At 37.2% G+C, this 23,083-nt stretch overlaps 3 protein-coding genes across 4 annotated transcripts; 2 read left to right on the top strand and 1 right to left on the bottom strand.

Moving 5' to 3' along the window:
- Window positions 1-634: 634 nt before the first annotated feature.
- On the bottom strand, window positions 635-12,844 carry gtpbp1 (GTP binding protein 1). 2 transcript variants are annotated; one of them, XM_059557017.1, is made up of 13 exons: window positions 12,275-12,844; window positions 10,254-10,365; window positions 9,987-10,167; window positions 8,283-8,631; window positions 7,762-7,885; window positions 7,559-7,673; window positions 7,319-7,463; window positions 7,063-7,245; window positions 3,784-3,919; window positions 3,517-3,695; window positions 3,253-3,417; window positions 2,922-2,960; window positions 635-1,754 (listed from the first exon to the last, which is right to left on the bottom strand). In XM_059557017.1, exons 1-13 carry the CDS (start codon window positions 12,461-12,463, stop codon window positions 1,656-1,658), a joined length of 2,016 nt encoding a protein of 671 aa, XP_059413000.1. In that variant the 5' UTR covers window positions 12,464-12,844; the 3' UTR covers window positions 635-1,655. The 2 variants fall into 2 exon arrangements, with proteins under 2 accessions (XP_059413000.1, XP_059413001.1); XM_059557018.1 differs by lacking the exon at window positions 2,922-2,960 and having other exon boundaries at window positions 12,275-12,833.
- Window positions 12,845-15,505: 2,661 nt separating this feature from the next.
- On the top strand, window positions 15,506-18,357 carry si:dkey-283b1.7 (brorin). Its single transcript, XM_059557016.1, has 3 exons — window positions 15,506-15,961; window positions 17,068-17,197; window positions 18,041-18,357. Exons 1-3 carry the CDS (start codon window positions 15,608-15,610, stop codon window positions 18,283-18,285), a joined length of 729 nt encoding a protein of 242 aa, XP_059412999.1. The 5' UTR covers window positions 15,506-15,607; the 3' UTR covers window positions 18,286-18,357.
- Window positions 18,358-20,250: 1,893 nt separating this feature from the next.
- Window positions 20,251-22,434, top strand: rpl23 (ribosomal protein L23). The gene is made up of 5 exons (XM_059528888.1): window positions 20,251-20,322; window positions 21,298-21,381; window positions 21,677-21,805; window positions 21,956-22,069; window positions 22,308-22,434. The coding sequence occupies exons 1-5, from the start codon at window positions 20,310-20,312 to the stop codon at window positions 22,388-22,390; spliced, it is 423 nt and encodes a 140-aa protein (XP_059384871.1). The 5' UTR covers window positions 20,251-20,309; the 3' UTR covers window positions 22,391-22,434.
- The last annotated feature ends 649 nt before the right edge of the window (window positions 22,435-23,083 follow it).

Here is a 23,083-nt window from a genome sequence, read left to right as displayed (position 1 = left end):
TGATAGCTTGCAGTCTAATGTAAGAAAGAACTGATTTTAAACAGTTCACCCAAAAAATGTTAAAATGAACATTTTCATTTATTCACAGTCAGGTTATTCCAGTTTCAGTTTCTTTTCTTTGTTGAACACAGAAGATATTTTGAAAAATATGGGTAACCAAACAGTTGTTGGTCCCCATTGACTTCCATAGAACGGACAAAATACAATGGAAGTCAGTGGGGTCCTCAACTGTTTTCCTTCTTTTTTTTATATATATATATCTTCTTTTGTGTAAAAACTGAAGAAATACACTCAAAAGGAGTTGAAAAAGCTTGAGTAAATTATGACAGGATTTTCATTTTTGGGCAGACTTGATTTGAGAAGTCCAACTGGAGGACTCAGTTATGACGTTTTGTAAAAGTGAAACATGCATGAAGTATTCACAAGAAGGTTGATAAAATCATTTATAAAATGGAGAGGGTTTTTTCAGTTAATGTCAACTAAACAACTAAATGATTCATTGTCTCTGAATGTAAATGTAAAATGCTAGACATCAGTAATGTTATACAACAGAGATACCTGCTCCATCTTTAATGCCACAGAGGGGTATTTGATCTAACCGCTGGACTAGATAACAAGAACCACACACTGCTGATATTGTGAACATCAGTTTATTTGTATATTGGTATTGGAACATGAAAACGCAGAGAATGGTCCAGATATCATATTGCCTCTAGGGTGTGAATACTAAAGCTTAATAAACAGTAAAGCCATTTGAAAAATTACAGCAAGTGTTCTGAAGGCATATAGATCACAGCTGGAAAAAAACAAGTTTGATAAAACATTTTAAGAACAACTGGCACTGGTTTGTAAAGTTCCCCAATCATGAACTATTAGACACATTTTATAACCTCAAGATCTACATTCTGTTCTTCGTCCCTTGCTCTGTGTGTATGAAGTTTGTTCCCAGATCCTGAGCCAGGTCTGTCAGGCCTGATAACACTTGAGTGATCTGCTCAGCTTGACCAAGGATTTGGGCAAGTGTAAATAAACTGTAATATGAGGTAAATAGCAATGAGTGCGATTAGATTTCAAAGCGTGTTTACTTGCCAATACACATTTCACACCAAACTAGCTGCCAGCAAACTTTGCCATCCCAGTGTCCTCAGCCCCCACTGAATTCAGGTCATATCACCTACCGAAAACATCTGGAACACATCCAGTTCATGGTCCACAATAATAATGCTAATTCTAATTAAATGCAATTGTGTAACAAGTCTTGTTAATAGTCCCTTAAAAACAGCTACATAATGAAGAGTTCAGCCGCCAGAGCTTTACATCCTTTCCATTGCGATTATCCTAAAAATGTGACAAGATTGACAGTCACAGAGCAAGTACATGATGTAATGTTCAGCGAGAAGAATGGACTCAATGTTGACATATACAGCCAAAACAGATCCACTATGCAGTATGTGTCCTATTATAGTCTCAAAATCTACGGTATATACAGTCTACAAACACACACACATCTTATAATAAATTAAAATTCACAAAACAATGTGCAAGTTGGTTCTGTGAACTCTTAAGCCTGGTCATCAAAGTGGTCTGGTCCATGTGGGCAGGTGAAAGGCATGAGTAAAACATGGAGGGTGAACTGGACTCCTGAAGGCGTGAGTTTAGCAGCCCCCGACCGCACCGGCGAGGGTCACTGTGGAACCGCTTTGAGGTTTGCCTTTGTGCCGCTGACCTCCTCGTCTTCTGCCTCCAGACTTTGGCTTCAAAAGACAGGAGAAAAGAAGTTATAAGATGATTGTTGACCCTTGAAAACATTACATTTGATCCTGCTGTGCCAGCATCTACCACTTTATACTGCAGCAGTAAACATAGATACTAATAATAAGCAGCAGAACAGCATAAATTACACACCAAGTACATGAAGTGTACAGGGTTAATACAGTTAATGAAACCTAGAACTGAAAAAAAAAACTAATTAACATCTTATTTTAGCTAGCTGCTACAGTAACATTTCTGTTTTCAGTTTAAATTGATGTACAAAAAAAAACTACAAATTAAATAAAAATTATATAAAACTATATAGATATTTAAAAAAATCTAATCGTATCTTATCTAAACAAACATAATTCATAACATCTTAATTATAATGTAAATAAAATACAAAATTAAACCAATTCAAAACATTAATTTAAAAAAAAAACTTTCATAGTAAATGTTAGTTCTTCATTAATAAATATTAGATTTTTGATTACTGATAAATATTAATAAATATTTGATTTGCAAATATAACCACACATTTAATTTTTTTATGCAGCTATAAAAAAAGATTAGAATTTTGTTAATTTGAATTTTAGATGGATCAATAAAAAATGTAAATGTTTTAGCTTTTGAGATGGTATTCAGAAATTAAATCAAAAATACATCAGCCAAAATTGTTTTTATTTTTAATTTACCTTCACCTCTATTAAAAAAATAATAATAATTTAGAAAAAAAATGCAAATCTTTAAAATACCACACAAAAAATGTAATCTGCCACATGCAAAAAAAAAAAAAAAAACTATTTTGGTAAATGTCTAAAATTCAAATTTCAAATTAAAATCCAATTATTAATTAAACTGTCAACCAAACAGATCACTGTAACATTGGCCGAGAAAATTAGAACATCACACAAAATAGTAATCTGTGCTTGAATGCAGAGTTACAGGAACACTACAGTGTTTAATATTTTGTGCACTCCCAAACCAGCCAATACACGACACCCTCCCGGTCACAAGCCTCACTCATTTCCATGCCACAGTATCATTTGGGTAAAAGATGCATCGTGCACTGTGCTTTCAGGATGTTGAGACTCTAGAAACAGCACAGCTCCTGCGAGAGGGGTAATTAGCAGTCTTGGGAATGAGTCACTTGCTGTCCCTTGTTTTACCTTGTTCTCTTTGTTTTGAGGCTCTTCCTCCATTTCTGTCTGAAGCAGTAAGAAGTGTGAAACAAAAAGCAAAAACGGAGCAATTTACGGGAAATAAAGAGGGATGAAATGAAAGCATAGGTGAAGAAAAGCAATAGAAGAGTGTGATGCAGGTGAAGCAAAAGAAATATTTCATGTGAGAATTAAAAGGAAAATGAAAACGTGGAGTAAAGGGAAAAAAGTGACAGAAAGCAATTAGACCAGACAGGAAAGAACAAATCACCAGTACTTATAAAATCGAAGCATTGCACATCTTATATTTGTTATCCGTCCCCTCATCTGTTGTTATTACCTGTTGTGGTATGTTTTGCTGGGCGGCTGGCGAGCCTGTGCTAGCGCTCTCCTCACCGGACGGGGCCACTCCATCCTCTCTTCTCGCCGGGGCTTTCTTTGTTGACTGCATCTTGATTTGCGGAGGTTTGGAGTTTGACGGCTGATTATTTGTTGACAGGAGCAACTACAAGCCACAAAAGGAAGGAACAAAAGTGATCAACTGCTAGCCGGAAAATACTGAAACACTTCCATGTTGTAGCCTACACCCTCAAATGAAGCTGACCTTCGTGATGGTGCCCACAGCTTTAGTTCTCCCCTCTCTGAACACCAGCCTGTGGTCTATGTGCAGGTACTCTGGGGTTTTAATGAAGCGGAAGTGTACGGTAGCTTTGTCTCCTGTGCGTAAGCAGTCTCTGGTCATAGACAGGATCGTGGCCGTTTGCCTGATGCTACCGCAGTGCACTGTGGGAAGGAAGAGACAAGTGAGAGAAATGGTACAAAATCAATCTCATATTTACATTTAAGAGCATGCAAGTGCATGTTCTCTCACCCATTGCTTGATATCTAGGCGAGATGGTGGTCGGGTGATGTAAAACCAGTATCTCAGCCTCAAACTCCCAGTATGCCTGCGGGTTTAATCGTGGGGACACCATGACCATGCCTTTCCTTATTGAGGAGCGCTTGATCTGAAGGAGAGAGAGAAAAGAGAAGGAATGTTGTAATGAACGACAAGATATACAAGATCCCATTCATGAACCAATGATTCAGAACCAGCTTTTAATGTGTCGGTCAAAACGATTCCCTTTTCCGGAGTAAATAGCTCAATTGATCTCTTACTTAACTGATGATTCAATCAGTAACTGTTAGCTGTAACTAATAATACATATTCACAACATGTAGCAGTGAGGTCCAACTGTAATTTAAAGTGCCCCTATTATGCCATTTCCAATATTGCCTTTCACACAGTCTGTGATGTAACTGTATGTGAATGTAAATGACCTGCATAGTTGTACAGCCGAAAGTGCACGATAAATAAAGTTATTGTCTCCCAAAATAAAGAATAGACTCTGTACAGCCTAAACGAGTCCTTAGTAATTTCAAATCCCACTTAAATGGGTAACAAATTTGTATAATTCTACATATAATTCTATGTTCTACGTTGACCAGCCCAGAAACAACTTGACCCCGCCCACAAACAGGTAATTCTAGGTGTATTGTTTCCGACACGCTCTGTATGCGTTAGACCTATCACAACAGACTGAGCCCTCTGACCAATCAGAGCAGAGCAGGCTCACGGAAAGGAAGGGTTTAGAGAGACTGAATCTTTGAACTGCTTTGAATGAATCGTTTGAGAATTGCTGGAAAAAGAGGTGATATCAAATACATTTTGATAAAACAAAAATGTTTTTTGACCATGCATGCATGTTATCCTATTGTAGGAGACTCCAAAATCAATATAAGAACCGTAAAATTTGCATAATAGGGGCACTTTAAACCAGGGCTCTGAACCGGTTCAAGGAACGAAAACGAAAACAAATGAAATTTTGACAGGAACAGAACCAGAAACAAAATCAAATTTCATAGTTCCGAACAGAATCGAAAATTTGAAATGGACATTAACCGGTTAATAACGTTATTTTACCATTCCATTTAATATTTGAAATTTGCTGTCAACCAATCATGAATTCCAGCAGTACGTCCTATGCAAATGTGACGCTGAAGCCAGCGAGTGAAATGTCCGCTCAGCTGTGAACTCATCATGGGCAAGTCTCAATGCACCACACTTAAAGAGTTTATCTGAGGATAGTGTGAGATGAATTTAACAGATCACACGCACCTGCAGTGCTTCTGGGAATGGAGAAAACAGAAAAAAACTATAGGATTACATAAAAAGGAATATAGGCATTTACACTAAATATATTTCACTTAAATCATATTGACAGATCAACAAAACAAAGAAAAAATGTGCTAAATTACGGTTCATTGTGACACGTTCCAAAGTTTTCAGAAAGGAAAACGAAAAAGCAGAGAGAAGTTTTCTTTATTTTGCAAAAGCTTTACAGTTTTAATTATTTTGCAAAAGCTTGACAGCTTTGAATTATGTCTTGCTTCTGTAAAACCAACCAGCTTTGGTATGACCTTGCGCGCGTGCACACACACAACATAATGTTGCTATATTGAAGCCTGTTCATTATCAAAATAAAATGCAGTTAAAGAAAGAAACAGTTACACTGCTCCGATGTACAAAATGTTGTGTTAAGCTGACCGTGCCTCACTGTGCTGATAAAACATCATCCTTCACAAGGACTTTATGTAGATGAAAGTACAAACAGTATATAATAAATCCTATTTTAGCATCCAGATTCGTCTGGAACATGGAAACATTTGGATTCTTGCCGAATGAAAGAGGCATCAGCTTCAGCTTAGATTCATTTGGATTGATGTTTTCATAACCTAAACTTTAGACGATTTGTTTTGGAGAGAAAACTAATAACCATTTTATAATGTTTGTAAACATTTTGCTTTAGAGTACAGGCATTTTAGTATGTTAGTATTCAGAGTCTGTTAGTATTTTAATAAAATGCCGCGACTTAAGGTATTTTTCTTTCTCACTCTCAAAACGCAATCTTATACAAGTGTTACTTTTTTTCTTTTATTTACATTTTAACATTTTTAAAGATATTCTAAATACTTTTATGTCTTTAAAGTGTTGACATATATATTTTGTAGTTGCCTACATTTGTCCAAAATCTAGAAAAGGTTATGCTGTATTGACTGTGACTAAGCGCAGCGGGTTATTGGCTAACGTTAGATCTCTATTTTTTCCTTTTGAGTAAAGAAAACGCTGTACTTTATTATTAGGCAAGTAATATTGTTTTAAAAAAATAACATTATTAACCGGTATTTCTTCCACCCGAACTGGTTTTGGAATGGTAATAATATCAGAGGAACACAGAACAGAAACGTTAACATATCGATTCTGCTCGGAGTGAACCGATTGAATTTTTTTCATTTTCAAGCCCTGGTTTAAAAACTGCATTTGTTTCCAAACAGGTATAAATATTCATAAAAAACAGTTACTTTATATATTTATGTCACAAATATAATCAGGATCACTAAAGAGAACTTCTCAACAACCATTTTATTGAACAATTCTGTAATTTGTTGACTAAATTAAGACTTTCCCTGCCAAACTGAATTTTCCAGGTTTTTGTGTTTTCACTGTTACACACTGGGGGGCACTATTACACATCTCCTAAATGAGTCCACAATCTCCTGAACAAAAACACATGAGAGGAAGACACAGAAACAAGTGATATCATATGTAAGCAAATGCATATGAAAAATAATGCAATCATCAACAACCAGCATATGAATGAAACTACCTAATGTTACGGAGTGAAAATGTAGATACAGGAAGTGGTACCGTGAAGTACTGTGCAAAGTTTGGGGGTACTGATGGAAGTGACCTAATGCATATTTGCTTTGATCATTGTAATGAATATGATCCATATATAGTATTTGATAAAAATGTGATGTTCTCAGCTCAATTTAATGAAACTTACCTACATTAAAGTGTTGATAAAATAATAATAATAATAAAATTGATTTATTTGTTTAAAAGTAGAGGCTATGTTCTTTATTTTGACGTATTGCATGTTCAGATATTCAATACAACAAAATATTCTGGGGGCCATGATGTTTGAGAGGAAATTATAAAAAAAAATGCTGGCAGTGGCTTGCGACTGTTCAAAAACTCTAGCAGGGAAAATTTTTACTTGTCTCCTAAATATTTAATTCCATTTAGTTTGGGACCCACACCACAAACCTTTTTCAGAGCAAAAGAGGCCGTTTGTCCACCACGGACCTCTTTCACAGGCATCCTCTTGCGGTGAATGGATTTGACAGTGATGGTGAGGAAAGCGCCCAAAGGGTCTGGTCCAAGAAGCAAAGTGTCATTGAGTCGAATCAGCCCTCGTAACGTTGTCCCAGACACTACTGTTCCTACACCCTGGCCAAAAATAATTGGACCGATGAGAGAGGGGACACATAAATATATAAACGGAGACAGACATCGTGCTTACTGGTACTGAATAGGTGTCGTCTATCTGGAACTCAGCAGGCTCATGGTCTTTGAATGAGCTTCTGGAAGAGAGCAGGTTCAGGAACATCTTCAGCAGGTCCATGTTCTCCCCTGTGACGTTAGAGATCTGGAAGATGGGACAGATTCTACAAAACAAACAAATATATGCAAGTCTGGAGAATAACTGGGATAAGAGTCAGCGGTAAGCACAAACGTCACGTGTATTGTGGGAAAGCATCACCTCTCAGAGCTGAAATTGGATGCTGTGACGATGACATCATCTTTATTTTGGACCAGGACAGGGATCTTTCTGCAGCCTGGAGACTTTAAGATCTTCTGCAGGAGCTTCAAGGTCTCTGAAAAGACAGTGTTACATTAGTATGGCAGTGGCTACTGCTTTCCATAATTTACAGTCACTTAAGCAATGGCATTATTATGGCTGACCTTGAAGAATATTAGCTGGACACATGTCGATCTTTGTAACCACCACAAAGACAGGAACATTGAGAGCCAACGCCAAACCCAGGTGCTCTTTGGTCATGCCAACAATCCCTGCATTACTTCCAATCTGTGCAAGAGAGAAAAATGGAGTAAATTTTACAGATGTCAACACTCATTAGAGCACTCTGTTACAAATCCTAATAATCTGCCCACATCGGCAGCACTTTTACGTCTCATAAATGTGCTCCAAACATCAAGTTCAGAAGGAAATGTCTATTACAAATGTATTTTAATCAGACCTAAAAATGTTTTTGTTTTTAAAGTTAACGAAATAATAAATCAATATGGACTATTTTAAATGATATTTGTTGTGCTTGTTAAGAGTATTGAGCTCTTAGCTTAGCAACATGCTATTGACATACTATTAAGAATAAACCTTGAGCAACAGTGAGTCTAGTCACTTCTCATGTGGCTCACTCATGCTCATATTTGGTTAGGATGCTGCCACTGAAGGAACCAATTACCATCAGCATGCAGAAATCAGGCATATGGCCGGTCATTCCAAACACAGTAGTCTTCAGGTACTTCTCATGGCCAGCGAGGTCAATAAAGGTGATGACTTTAGAAGACTTCTCGCAGATCTTGGTCCAATCCAGGCTGCCTCCGTGACTGTCGGGTTTGTTGACTACCTGTCCTTCTTGATCAAATCCCAGGATGTCGTTGCCCACGCTGCTGGTGCGGCCACTCTCCATTTCATGCTTGTGTCTGAAGAGCTTCTGTCGTGCAAAGCCACGTCCATTATCCAGCTCTCCATGAGTCAGCACCCCCAGCAGAGTGCTCTTACCGGCGTCCACGTTCCCCACTACAGCCACCCTGAGGAAAACACCATCACGACTTTGAGCCAGTAATGCATCATGGCTACAGTCAATAAGGGAAAAGTTTCTTAGAACTTGGAAGATGCATTAAAGATGCTCCTTTAATATGACAGAGCAGGAGTCATATGAATCATTGATATGCTCCACTCCTGTTCAAAAGTTTGTAAACACGGTTTTTGAAAGACGTCTCTTATACGGTTGTGACAGTGAGGAAATTTCCCCACTGGTTAATTCATGTGTGACAACAGCAGTAATACTGATATCACCGGGGCATGAGTCTTTAGGGAGTTTTCCCTCTTTTCCTCAATTTCCTTTGCTTTTAAATGGCTTATAAATCCCTGTGCACATTTTACATTCACTTTCAAATAACCCCCAGTTTTGCATCAAGTGCTTGACTGGACAACAATAAAGCAGTACAAACGACAAACTCACTATAAAACTTAACTTTTATTACAAATGTTAATGTTTGTGTTTGTTTTACAAACAAAAATGGACTAAAATATTGCCAAAAATGTGCTTTAGCATTTAATTTCGAAACTAAACCTTCTTCCATCATCTTGTCTGCCTCTCCTCACTTACTGTCAGTCAGCTCGACTCACTTTCCTCATGTGATGAATGAAATCTGTGATATGACTGTCGTTTGACACACTGCATTTATTATTACTATGAAAAAAATCTACATGACGGAGGGGGAACGGTGCATAAGTGACGTGACCTTTGATGCAGCTTAACCACGGTAACACCATCAACATCACAGCAGGCCTAGTCTCTTCTGCTCACCAAGACAATGTTTATTTGATCAAAACTGTCAAATTGTGAAATATTTAAAATGTACAATCTTAAAATGTAATTTATTACGGTCATTGCAAAGCAGCCATAACTCCAGTCAGTGTCACATGATCCTTCAGAAATCACTCTAATCTACCGAGTGCTGCTCAAGAAACATTTCCTTTCATTATTATCAATACTGCTTAATGATGTGGAAAAAAAAACTTGATAAAACTCCTTAATGAAAAGAAAGTTCAAAAGGACTTCATTTATTTGAAACAATTCAGTAACATTAGAAAATGTCTATAATGTCACATTCTATCAATTTAATGTCTCCTTCCTAAATACAAGTTTTAAATAACTATTAAAAGTTTGTGTACATTCATGTTCTTTTGGATGACCTTTTTTGATCTTTTGCATTGTCAACATTCGTTGTTTGGATAAAAAGCAGCCTGGACATTGTACAGAACAAATCATTTTATGTTCCACAAAAAAAAAAAAAAAAGATGTTTGATCAACCATGAGTACATGAGACCAGGTGTTTATTTTGGTTCAACTGAACGGTCACTCGGTCTCATCACTCACCTAACCTCCAGGAAGTCAGCTTCTCCCACTCGACGGCGAATGAGGTAATCTCTGACCTGGCCGCCAGCTTCGGCACGCTCTCTCAACAGGATGAGGTCTGCCTCGATCTGCTCGCACATGGACCTCACTGTGGCCACAGACGCCTGCATATCGCTCTCATTCAAACCATAGTCTCCTCCATCTGAAAGAGTGTGACAGACAAGCTGGTGGGTATTCTTAAAATAAATTAATACAATGAGTCTTAATGCTCTCCTCTTAGTTTCTCACCTGAACCCACCCCCAAGACATAGATGGTCTCCCCGCAGCCCTCGTCCATCCTCTCACGCAGCTGCCGTAGTAGTGAGTCGTACTGTTCCCCATTGGGACTGACCAGGGCTAGCTATGACACATCACAGAAATTAATCTTATTAAACACAGAACGACTGTGGAACAACATTTCTTCTGTTTGTTACACTCATAAATGCAGTACAAAGACCAAGTCTGACTCAACACCAGTGTAAAAGGAACAAAGTCAATGGACTTGAACAGAGTTGCCAGACTTTACTGCATGTTACATCAGTCGTTGTGAAGAGTAATGATACACAAATCAAAGTGACGAAGCTTCATGCAAAAAACACAGCGCTCAGCTCCAGCCAAACAAAAACAGATCCTCCCCTCAGTCTGAACCTGTCTGATGAATGAGAAGAAGGCAGCTGCCACAGCTCCCACGTCCTTCAAGGTTGAGCACGGGTGGATGTGTAGACCTAAACTAGCTTATGAACAGCTGACGTGTCACCGCACGACCCGGCTTGACATGCTATACATCTTCTAAATCTATTTAAGATAACATTTCACTAATTCTTGTTTAAATATAATGCATGTACTACTTATAGTACCTTCTGTACTAGTAGGCAGTATGCACTAGTACTTATTTCTTAGCTATTAGTAACCATGCCAATAATTATTAAGATACATTTTTCATCTTACTAATCATTTGTCATGCGTCATGATTAGTCAGAAAAGTTCAGACTGAGACATTACAAGTTCAATTAAAAATATTACAATTACTTCTACCATGCACACTAGTGACTAAAACAAGAAAAGTGGTAATATATATTATTAACTATTTTAATAGTTGCTGGTAACTACGAAATAAATACCAGAACTAATAAATAGTTATTAGTGAAACTGGAATAGGTGCCGAAAACAATCAAATTAATACTATTTGGGATAAATAGTGGATGTGTGAAAAACAAAACCTACATTTGTTGTTTAAACCTGTAATTATGTAGTAGTTGCTTGTACATAATAATTAGCTACTAGTGATATTGAGATGCAGGGTAGTTATTTTCTTGTAAAAGAGTACTAAATTAAATTTAATTTATGCATTTAGCAGACGCTTTTATCCAAAGTGACTTACAGTGCATTCAGGCTACTAGATACAATTCAGATACTAGCTTATTATCATGTTCAATAATCAGAGGTTATATTGCCAGTTTGATTATTTTAGTAACAAAGTGATACTATTATAATTTATTTGTATTTTGAAGTGGTTTTTAAAAAAAATCTTCATTTTTTTATGTTACATTTTTAGTCATTTTGTTGTATGATTAGGTCATTTGTATAAGTCTTTATAATGTGTATTTATCTATTTACCTTATCAAGATTGAAATATTTTAGTACATAGTGTTTAACCAAATTAAAATAAAAAAAGGCTGTCTTGGCAAAGAGTTTTCAGTTAACTAATTTCAAGGAAGGAAAATGTTGTACACCGTTCATGTTAAAAAACTTTGCACCATAAACAAAAACAAAACAAAAAGTAATAAATTCATAAAATGTGCTTCCTTGTTCTCCGATCTATTTATCTCCTCCAGTGTCACCCTCTTCTGAAGGGAAATCCCTCTGTTGCGCTGATATTTCATCAGGAGGCTGTCATTTTTTCAACTGACAAACTGTCCATATTTCATTCATTGGAATTAATGCATTAATTTGCGGTCTATAATCAGCTTGTTTAATAGCTAAACCCCCAAACAGATGGACAAATCAGAAAGCCATATTTTAATTCTGCACTACGACAGGTGCATATGATATCATATAGACGATACGAAATGTGTTTAAATATCGCTAAAGGTAGCCGGGTTAGCTCAGTGGTCAGCTCGTAAAACTGTGAAAATCTCAAACAGTACAGAAATTAAAAACATAATTAAAACTGTCCCTTCAAAATTCCAACGTGTAGTCACTAATAATACACATTTTTGTAAACGCATTAATTTACTACGATTTGGCTGACTAGACAGTTTGAGGCCTACCTTGCTGGAGAAGTCAATGCCGAGATCCACGACCTCGCCGTTGAACATCTCCCCGTCCTCGAAGAACTCTGCCCCGTCATCCTCGCCGCATCCCCGCGCCGGAGCAAACATGCTAGCGGGGACCACAGACTCCGGTAACCCTATGGCTCCGGGATTAAAACCCGGATCCGTCGTCGTTGCTGATGCCATCTCCGGGGCAGCTGTTTTTAAAATCAAGCTAAAACAACTATAAAACGAGGCGGTTTTGGGGGAACAGTTGTAAGCTGATACAGCACAAACACATTCAGACTGTAACGACGCTCGCCGCTAGGCTAAACCTGCCTCGTCGAGATAAACATGTATCGCTACATGTTACTGGTATCACAATAACACGCTAAACTGATAGCAGAGTACACCAGAGTCTGACAATCTGTCACTGTGCACGTTTAAATGTTAAGTTAAAAAATGTTGTAGAAAATGAGTCATGTGTGTTTTTCTTCTTCTCATGAATTATTGATCAGCGGTCTCGACGAATCATTTTCTTCAGAATTATAATCACGTGTGTTATCATCCAATGAGAGTTCGCGGGCGGTGCATGTCATTACTAATAAAATAGAATTACAATGCAAATGATGCAAAATTTAGTTCTTAAGTCCCAAGGTTTGTTTTGGTAAATGGCCGACAGAAGAAAATAAAATAAAAATAATATAATAATAGTAATAATAATTTTTAAAAAAATTATTGAAAAAATAAAAGTCAGACACAAAGGATATCAGCATGCTATTTAAAAACGAGCGAGTAGATCACGGACAGTTTAGTTGACCGTCTTCAACACGCAGTTGTGTAATAACTGAATCCACGTGTGACAACAAAACCTGTGAGGAGAATATTACACATAAAAGACTCACCAGATTATCTTGCTTGTGTAATTTAAATGAACTAAATTACTAAACGCGTCATCAAGAATCTGAGGGATGTCAAGCCAGGCTAACAAGTCAGGTAGCCTAACATGTTATTTCACCCCTTTCAGATGGTATTTAAATCTTAATTGTTCAGCTGATATAATAATGTTAGTAAATGTTAGTATTGTACTATATAATGTTTATTTTATTTGTAATAATATACTCTCTGGATCATTGAAATCACTTTAGGTTTCTGGACCTATAAAGGCAACGTGATTGGAGCTTGGCTGATGTGGCTGCAGTGCATTGTAGGGCAAAATTTAGGGGCTGGGGAGGTGCTCTAGTCGACGTGGTCCTCTGAAAAACAAAAAGCAAGCAACCCGACCAGAACAATGGACACAACAACATCATCATCATGTCTGACACAAAGAGTAAAAAGTGCTCTGTCAGCATAGTTGTAGAGTGCGACTTTTTAATGGTGCCCTGGCTGAATTTTTTTATCATTTATCATTCTTTTCCCAACACTCCAAGCAAGAAATGTTAGTTCTTAAAACATTTTACAAATTAAAAAATATATACAGAGATTCATTTTAGAAATCAATAGCTCTCAGAATAAATGTAATTTCAGGTATACAGGTGCTTCTCAATAAATTAGAATGTGGAGGAAAAGTTAATTTATTTCAGTAATTCAACTCAAATTATGAAACTCTTGTATTAAATAAAATCAATGCACACAGACTGAAGTAGTCTAAGTCTTCGGTTCTTTTAATTGTGATGATTTTGGCTCACATTTAACAAAAACCCACCAATTCACTATCTCAACAAATTAGAATATGATGACATGCCAATCAGCTAATCAACTCAAAACACATGCAAAGGTTTCCTGAGCCTTCAAAATGGTCTCTCAGTTTGGTTCACTAAGCTACACAATCAAGGGGAAGACTGCTGATCTGACAGTTGTCCAGAAGACAATCATTAACACCCTTTAGAAGGAGGGTAAGCCACAAACATTCATTGCCAAAGAAGTTGAGTGGAACGAAAAAGTGTGGAAGAAAAAGATCAACCGAGAGAACTGCAGCCTTATGAGGATTGTCAAGCAAAATTGATTCAAGAATTTGAGTGAACTTCACAAGGAATGGACTGAGTGACTTTTTAAAACCAAAGTCACTGTACCCGTTTACCAAGAAATCTTGGAGCACTTCATGCTTCCCTCTGCTGACCAGCTTTTTGAAGATGCTGATTTAATTTTCCAGCAGGATTTAGTGCCTGCCCACACTGTCAAAAGCACAAAAAGTTGGTTAAATGACCATGGTGTTGGTGATCTTGACTGTCCAGCAAACTCACCAGACCTGAACCCCAGAGAGAAACTATGAGGTTTTTGTTAAGAGGAAAATGAGAATCAAGAATCCAAACAATACAGATGAGCTGAAGGCCACTGTCAAAGAAACCTGGGCTTCCATACCACCTCAGCAGTGCCACACCTCCATGCCATGCCGAACTAAGGAAGTAATTAAAGTAAAGGAGCCCCAACTAAATATTGAGTACATGTACAGTAAATTAACATACTTTCCAGAAGGCCAACAATTTACAAAATGTTTTTTTTTAATTGGTTTTATGAACTATTCTAATTTGTTGAGATAGTGAATTGATGGGGGTTTGTTAAATGTGAGCCATAATCATCATAATTAAAAGAACCAACGACTTTAAATACTTCAGTCTGTGTGCACTGAACTTTTTTTTAATACGAGTTTCACAATTTGAGTTGAATTACTGAAATAAATGAACTTTTCCTCTACATTCAAATTTATTGAGAAGCACCTGTAGATTACTAAATTGTGTTGTTCCAAGTCTGGGGCAGTTTTTTTTATTTCACGTCCTTAAAGACAAAGCATGCCAAAGTTACATTAAATGTACAAATAAGAGATTGGATCATAAGGACCGTGCAATTGTGCTACATTTCAGTCATTTGATCAGCAGAGTGAAAATGGAATAAAAGTAGTGTAATTTGATGATTAAAAAAAACATGGTAGATTTAAATGTTACACCACCATTTCTGTGAAGCTCTTCACGTGAGATACATGATGTAGCCCTGGCCAGGTGTGCATCCATGCACCACTTCCATATTATTTTAAGAGCAAATTCTTTAGGAATAGTTTTGGAAACGTTAAAAACATTATAAAATATTTGTGAAATATTATATCTATTCTTAAGGTGTAGCTAACACAAGCACTTGATATATTGTAAAAAGTAAACGTAAATTTTTTTTTTTGAAGCCATACTTAACAAAATAATAATAATAATAATAATATTACAGTTTTAGTCTTTTTCGTATAGTGCGGAATGTGAAATTCACAGGAGGGTCATTTTCTGTGGTGTATGTCATTGGGCATATGTTTATGCACTGCCGCACGCGCATGATGACAATCCAGACCACATCATACTGCCAGCAAGGATGCGCTCTCCCGTCCTTTGCATCTCGTTTGCACTCCAGTGCTTCGTTCTCCAAAGCGCATCCGAGTATTCTTCCAAATCCGAGCTGGAATACGAATTCGGTGACTATCGTGGCAAGTTCTGTATCGACGACCAAGGTTTTGTTTATAGCATCGGAGAGGTTTATCATCCGAGCTCCACCGCGTGTCCCTGCACCTGCACAGAGGATGGACCCGTGTGTGTCAGACCCAGGTGCCCGCGTATACACCCGAGATGCACGCGCATCACATACAAGTCCTGCTGCCCCGTGTGTGAAGCTGTCAGTAAAGTTTGTGTGTACGGTGGCAAAACTTACAGAATACTGGAGCAATTTAAGGTGAGTCGATACATTAAAAAAAAATACATTGATTGCACTAGATATTGTTCTGCCATGGACATTTTATAATGATTATAATATTTCGTTTTGATTATTTTTTGTTTGTTTGTTTTGTTTTACTAACGTACTTAAGTTTATTATAACAATGGAGAAATTATAATATGTAATGATGACCTTTTGCATTGTTTGGTTTGTTTTATCACAGGACATAAAAATTAGGACATCATAAAAAATGTGTTATGTTTAAGCCTAGTCAGTGAACTAATGTTTGTGGGATAAAAACGTACATTTGTCAGACACTTTTACAAAAAAAAAATAATAATAATTCTAGAATACGGAACAAAACTAAGGCTAGAAAAAAGGCTAGAAAACAGTCACTAGTGCAATATCCTAAAAGTTCATCTTCTTTACCCCTAAACTGTTACTTCTACATTAAAACCCCTTAACTGTCACCCCGTCCCGAATACGGGACGCCTACGTTTACCTCACTATATTACAATCTAATCTAATCTTGACAAACTTATATATCGTTGGAAAGGTCTAAGACTCCCAAATATATATTTACCAATGTTTTTTGTTAAAAATGATGTAGGAAAAGTAATAGATTAATTTATGACAAGAGTGCACCCTCAAAAATTTACATTATAACAGGAGTTTTGACCTTTGTTTAAAAAAAAGACTTCTTCGTTGCCTTTTTCTCTATCACATTTAAGAAATTATCAGAAATTATATATCACTTGAAAACATAAAATCAAAAAATTCATCCTTTAAAACCCATTTTAAAATCAGACATTGCATTACCATATAAATGGTACATCAATATCATGTTACAAAATGTTTTCAGTCATGCATTATAAAAATGTTGGTTTGTATCATGCACATTCAAGTCTATCTTCAAAAACGTGAGTGACAGTTAATTTAAAATACTCAGTAAAAGTTTTGTATCTAGTAAAAGTGTACACATTTGAGTATAAAGAAATGATTTTAGATGAATCCATTCATAGCTGTTGATCTAAGACTGTCTCTGACACTCTGACAGTATATGTGATTTCCCTGACCTATCAATCAATATGTCCCCAGTGAATTTTTGTTCCTGTTTTAATCAGTTGTCACCCTGTGAGCGCTGCCGGTGTGAAGTCAACAGAGAAGTTTACTGCACCATATCCAGCTGCCCTACCTTACATTGTGTGAATCCTGTATACGAACCCAACCATTGCTGTCCTGTGTGCAAAAATGGTGAGAGGTTTTACACATGCAACATCTCTCGTGCATGTCTGCTCCGTCCAACATCACTAACAATAACATAATGTTTTAACAAACATCTGCATCTGTCCAGACCTGTTTGTGTTCTGAGAGGCCTGTAAGGTTGTGTTTTGAGGATCAGTAATAAAAGTTTCTTTGATGGTGTGTGGCGCCCTCACCTCTTGTTTTTGATTTATTTCTTCTTGATTACTGCATAGTTGATGGTGATGTCATGGGAAAATAATGATGCAATGGAATTGTTCGATGGACTGCTTACTACCATGCCGTCTATAAATAGGAACCTGTCCACAGCATGCTGGGATGGCGCAGGCATTATGGGGCACTGGGCCATCCCTCACAACAGAAGGCATGAGGTGGACAGATTGTGTGTGTGATAGTTTGTGTATGTAATGTTCATATAGAATCTGACAGGTAATGTGTACCGATTTCAAAACAGAAGATTCTGTACATACTAAATATGTATTGCATTTTTTTGTGTATGTGCATGGCAATTTCTATGTGAGATCAAGCATTCAGTAGAAAATAGTTTTTAAAGGGATAGTTCTCCCAAAAATGAAAATTCTGTCATAATTTAGTCACCCTCATGTTGTTCAAAACCTGCATGACTTCATTTATTCTGGAGAAAACAAAAGAAGGTATTTGTTTGGACTCCACTGAATTGTCTTCTTTTGGGTTACACTGAACATAAATGGCATACAGGTTTATACAGTTACTTCATACAGAAGAAATGATGACAGAGTTTTCATTTTTGGGTGAGCTATTCCTATATGAGAAGCTCTAATTGTAACCAAATCACTCCGTGTCTCTTTTTCATAGGGCCAAACTGCTTTGCTGGAAATCGTGTGATCTCAGCAGGAGAACGTGTTGAGATTGATGAGCGGATGGTGTGTTTCTGCACTTACCGGGATGGAACTGGGCAGACGTACCTTTACGCTACCTGTGTGGAGCGCCAACAAGCAGACAGTGAAGCCAGTGACTCCGACAACACATCCAAACAGAGGGAGGAGACGGAGAAAGAGAGAGAGAGTGTGTTCTCACCCAGGCTGGATGCCATCCCATGAAGAGAAGTGTGTCTGGCACCAGCTCTCCTGACAGGCAGGAGGGGATAATTGTAAATTGTAATGGTAAAAACTTTATTGTTCCCCTTAGGGGCAACTTTATCTGCAGCATGATAGATTTCACTACATACAAGACAGACAAATACACAACATTAATAGAACATATAAAAAGGACGAAAAACTACCTCTTCCTATTTGAATTAAACAAATTAATAGCATATGAAACAAACGAAATTTTAAATCTGTTTGTCCTCTCTAGAGGGACCCTATACAAGGATCCTGAGAGGAGGGTCTGAAATTAATCATAAAGAGGTTGAGATGTGTCAGATATGATTTGATCCGCTTTCTTTATCACCTGAATGTCAAACAAATCTGACAACTCAGGCAATTTCTTCCTTAATACACATTTAAGAACATTTAATTACACAATTAAAATCACCCATGATAAAAATTGCTGGTATTTCATTAAACTCTTCTCAATGTACTCCATAGCCAAGTTCACATTCGCCTTTGGGTGAATATACACAACAGACACAAGTATTTGGGGAAACTCTCTAAGCAGAAAAGGAGGCCGGAGGGATACCGTGAGCATCTCAATGTCCTTCTCAATGTCCTTTGTGCATAATTTCTCTCTCACAACCACACTCTTGCAGAGCACCATGCAGGTGTCACAACCTGCGCTGGGATAACTGCCAACACTGACCTCTTTAGCCACTAGACTGGAGTAATGATGCTGAAAACTCAGCTTGGCCAGTACAGGAATAGATTACATTTTAAAATATGTTAAAATAGAAAGCAGTTATTTTAAATTGCAATAATATTCCACAATATTACTGTATTTGTGATCCAATAAGTGCAGCCTTGGTGAGATGTACTTAAAGAATTTTTGAATGGACTCCAAACTTCTGAATGGTAGTGTGAATATGCGTTTATTACTGCATATCATGTTGTCTATACTAAGATGCAGTTATGCAGCATTATATTTAAATACGGAGCATTGTATTAAAAGATTATTTCCCATGTTTCCATCTCATTTTTGTAGCATGTTGTGTTAATGGACACATTACACACTTTTGAAGTCTTGAATATTGTTTGATGTTTAAATGATTTATTCCATGTCAAATATGACATGTTAATTAACAACTTCAGTGTTCATTCGGATACATTTACAAATGATCATATTGTATAGATGTAATCAGTAAAAATATGTTCTCCTTAAAGAAGATTTACATTCTAGTTTAGATAGGAAGTGGAGCATACAATAAAAGCATATTTTCAAAGGGCTGGTCAAAAGGAAACATATAATTTAAGTATAAAAATTATCAGGGTTGAGTTGTTTCTCCTTGCTCGTTATGTAAAAATCTGAATCATTGCATTTTCTTATGTTTTGCTGATTTTAACAATTTAAATGAACACTGCAACAGCTAATTCACAAAATGCAAGCATAATGGCAACACTGTCTTGTCTTTATGAGTTACAAACGTGAAAAAATGTAAAAAAAAAAAAAAAACAGTCAAAGTTTTTAACAATTTTTCATTCCTTTTTTTTCTAATTTAATAAACTTTTCACTCACAGATTATGTTATTCACGCATGTCTTTTAGTATTTGGTCTGTCCCTGATGTGAGCCACACTTGAGCCTCATGAACCCCACAAGTTTCCAAACCTGATGATAATTTCCAGTGTGTCAGACAAACACATCACAGTATATATGCAATGTATTTGCTTTATTTGGATCATATGTCTGGAACTATTATTGTTTTTTAATTATTAACAATATCAGAGAGGAAAACAGATAAATTAGAACAAGAGCATGGGGATAGAGTAAAAATTAAAAGGTGATTTTATATATATTAGTGACTAAAAGTCACAACGAAAATGCGTCAAGAGAGCATACATACGGCTCACTAGGTGGCGATGTAGGGATGGTGGCTTTGAAGCGCGCGCCGGATGCTGTGAGAGCTGTGGCACGCGCACGATTATATCCCAGCATTCCTTTCTGTCTCTTCCTCTTTCCTTTTCGGCGACAATGTCTAAGAGAGGTAAGAAACGCATCTGAGAATCCACACTCATCCTTCAAATGAGACACGCTGAAGGCCCGTGAACGACTTAACGGGTTTAACAGATCATAGAGAACTTATATTTTCGATATATTAGCGCCGATGGTCAAGTACAACTTAGATTAAAAGTAGTTTCGAGCGTTTGCCGCTAGCGAGAGAAGCCATGTTTGCTAAGTACACGGACTCCAGTCTCGTGGCGCTAGAAGTGTCATGTTTAAACACTTTACGCACAAACTTTACTCTGTGATAGCACGTTTTAAAACACGGTTTAACGTTAACCGTGTGGTGAAATAAGAAATGTGACTATTAAAAGCAGTAACCGTGTGATCAGTGGAGCGCCAGCACGCAGCGGAGCAGCTCTCAGTACACAGATGATGGCGCAGCGCACATGTGAGAGACTCTGTGATCATACACCGGACAAACACTGAGGTTAATCGATTCTGAAGTATTACTGTATTCATAACAAACGTTAGTTCACTGCTGTAACTCACAATCGTATCGATAGCGATTAGCATTAGCCATTTGCACACCTGAAGGAACGGTTCGTCCTAAAATGAACACGTTGTTATAAACTTTAAACACTTTTTTTATGGAAAACACTGGCTATTGAGTAGAATGACAACTTAAGCCACCATTCACTTTCCTTGGGTGTTTTTGATGGCAGTGAATAGTGCCTGATGCCTCGATCACTGTAAAGAGTGTTGCACCAGATCTGAATAGTTTTAAAGTAACTTAACTGACTTCAGGCTTTGCAGGGTTAACTGTTAATGGCACAACTGTTGTTTGACAACTCTCGGTGTGAATGCATTTGTAGTTGGCATTTAAAGTCACTTCATTTTGGCAATCAGTTATAAATGAATGAAGTCACTGGCTAGCTAAGCAAAAAGCAAATGTGGCTGTCATCTTTTTTGTTATGCTACCGTTATAAACGCTTAACACGTTCATCCTCTTGTTCAGGACGTGGTGGGTCATCGGGAGCCAAGTTCCGTATTTCCCTGGGTCTCCCAGTGGGAGCGGTCATCAACTGCGCCGACAACACAGGTGAGATCTGCCAGTATTTGGGCTCGTTAATCCTTCTTAAAGCACTTGCTTCGTCTGCTCTGTGGCTGGGTGAGTCGTCAGTGAAGGAATAGTAAACCCCATTGCTCTTGGGTGAGATGGCAGTCACCATGTGCTGTTAAATCTCAATCCGTGATGGGACAGATGTACGCTTGTTTCTAATGATCCAGCTGAGGGTTAGCAGACCTGTATGTCTAACTAACTCTAGGTATAAAAATATAATTGAATGTAATAATGTGTTGATGTTTGCTCAGCTGTAGCTTTTTCTCTCACTTAGGTGCCAAGAACCTGTACATCATATCCGTCAAAGGCATCAAGGGTCGTCTGAACAGGCTCCCCGCCGCTGGTGTGGGTGACATGGTCATGGCCACAGTGAAGAAAGGCAAGCCAGAGCTCAGGAAAAAGGGTGAGTGTTTGCTGTACCTGATTTATCACATTTCGGGAGCCTAGGCTTTTTAACTGTAAATAGCAGGCTTTGTCAAAGATATTTGAGTTGCTGATCTGAATTAATGGTCTAGAATATGTATGCTTATACAACTCTCCCCTTGTAATCTAGTGCATCCTGCGGTGGTGATACGTCAGCGGAAGTCGTATCGGCGAAAAGATGGTGTGTTTCTGTATTTTGAAGACAATGCAGGGGTCATAGTGAATAACAAAGGAGAAATGAAAGGTGAGTTGTGAATTTAAGATCTTGTTTTGTACCCTTCTTAAAGCACTTGCTTCGTCTGCTCTGTGGCTGGGTGAGTCGTCAGTGAAGGAATAATAACCCCATTGCTCTTGGGTGAGATGGCAGTCGCCATGTGCTGTTGAATCTCAATCCGTGATGGGACATTTTCTACTTGAGACCTGTCATTTTTCACTTGATGTTTTGTTTGTGTGCCGTGCTAAGTTGTTTTTGTCTTCTGTAGGCTCAGGTATCACGGGACCCGTAGCCAAGGAGTGCGCAGACCTGTGGCCCAGGATTGCTTCCAATGCCGGGAGCATCGCCTGAGTGCTAATCTGGCTTGTCGTTTTCAATAAAGTCCTTGAAGTTTACATGTGTCACTGTCTGTTGATTTCAGGGACTTTGGTCTTGACGCTGTAAAGTTAAAACTGCAATATTTTGCATTTGTTAACATTTTATGATATTATAACATGATTATAGATATTTAATGCAAAAAAAAAAGATTTTACAGACTCTTGAGCATATTACTTTTGTCAGTACATGTGGTAAATGTTTGTGATAAATATCTTGAGTATTGACATTTGACATGAGTATATGAATACTATATTTATTCAGTAATGCATTAACTTTAAGAACGTGCATGTAATTTTAGTCCTTTAGATAATGAAGTTATTTTGTCTTATATAGTTACTGTGAAATTAATATTTTAATATACTCCCTGGTTTAAAACCTTGTATATGTAAAAACAAATATTTTACAAATATTTTAACTCAATACGAGATGAGATGATTAGATAATAAATCCAGAAAACACAAAATATACATTGTTCAATTGTTTTGAGATGATACTAAATACAAACCGAGCTGCACGTCTGTATGATGAAGTCTTTTTAAAGTAGGTAAATTATACTTTTGTGTTTTAGTAATGTTATACAGTATATTGTGCATATATGTTATACAGTATATTGCGAAATGATAAACGTTTTAAATAAGCTTCGCTGATTTGAAAATCAAAATTTCC

Source organism: Carassius carassius, chromosome 1, assembly GCF_963082965.1.
Source record: "Carassius carassius chromosome 1, fCarCar2.1, whole genome shotgun sequence".
Taxonomy (NCBI): domain Eukaryota; kingdom Metazoa; phylum Chordata; class Actinopteri; order Cypriniformes; family Cyprinidae; genus Carassius; species Carassius carassius.
This window is presented reverse-complemented; position numbering and strand designations above follow the sequence as displayed.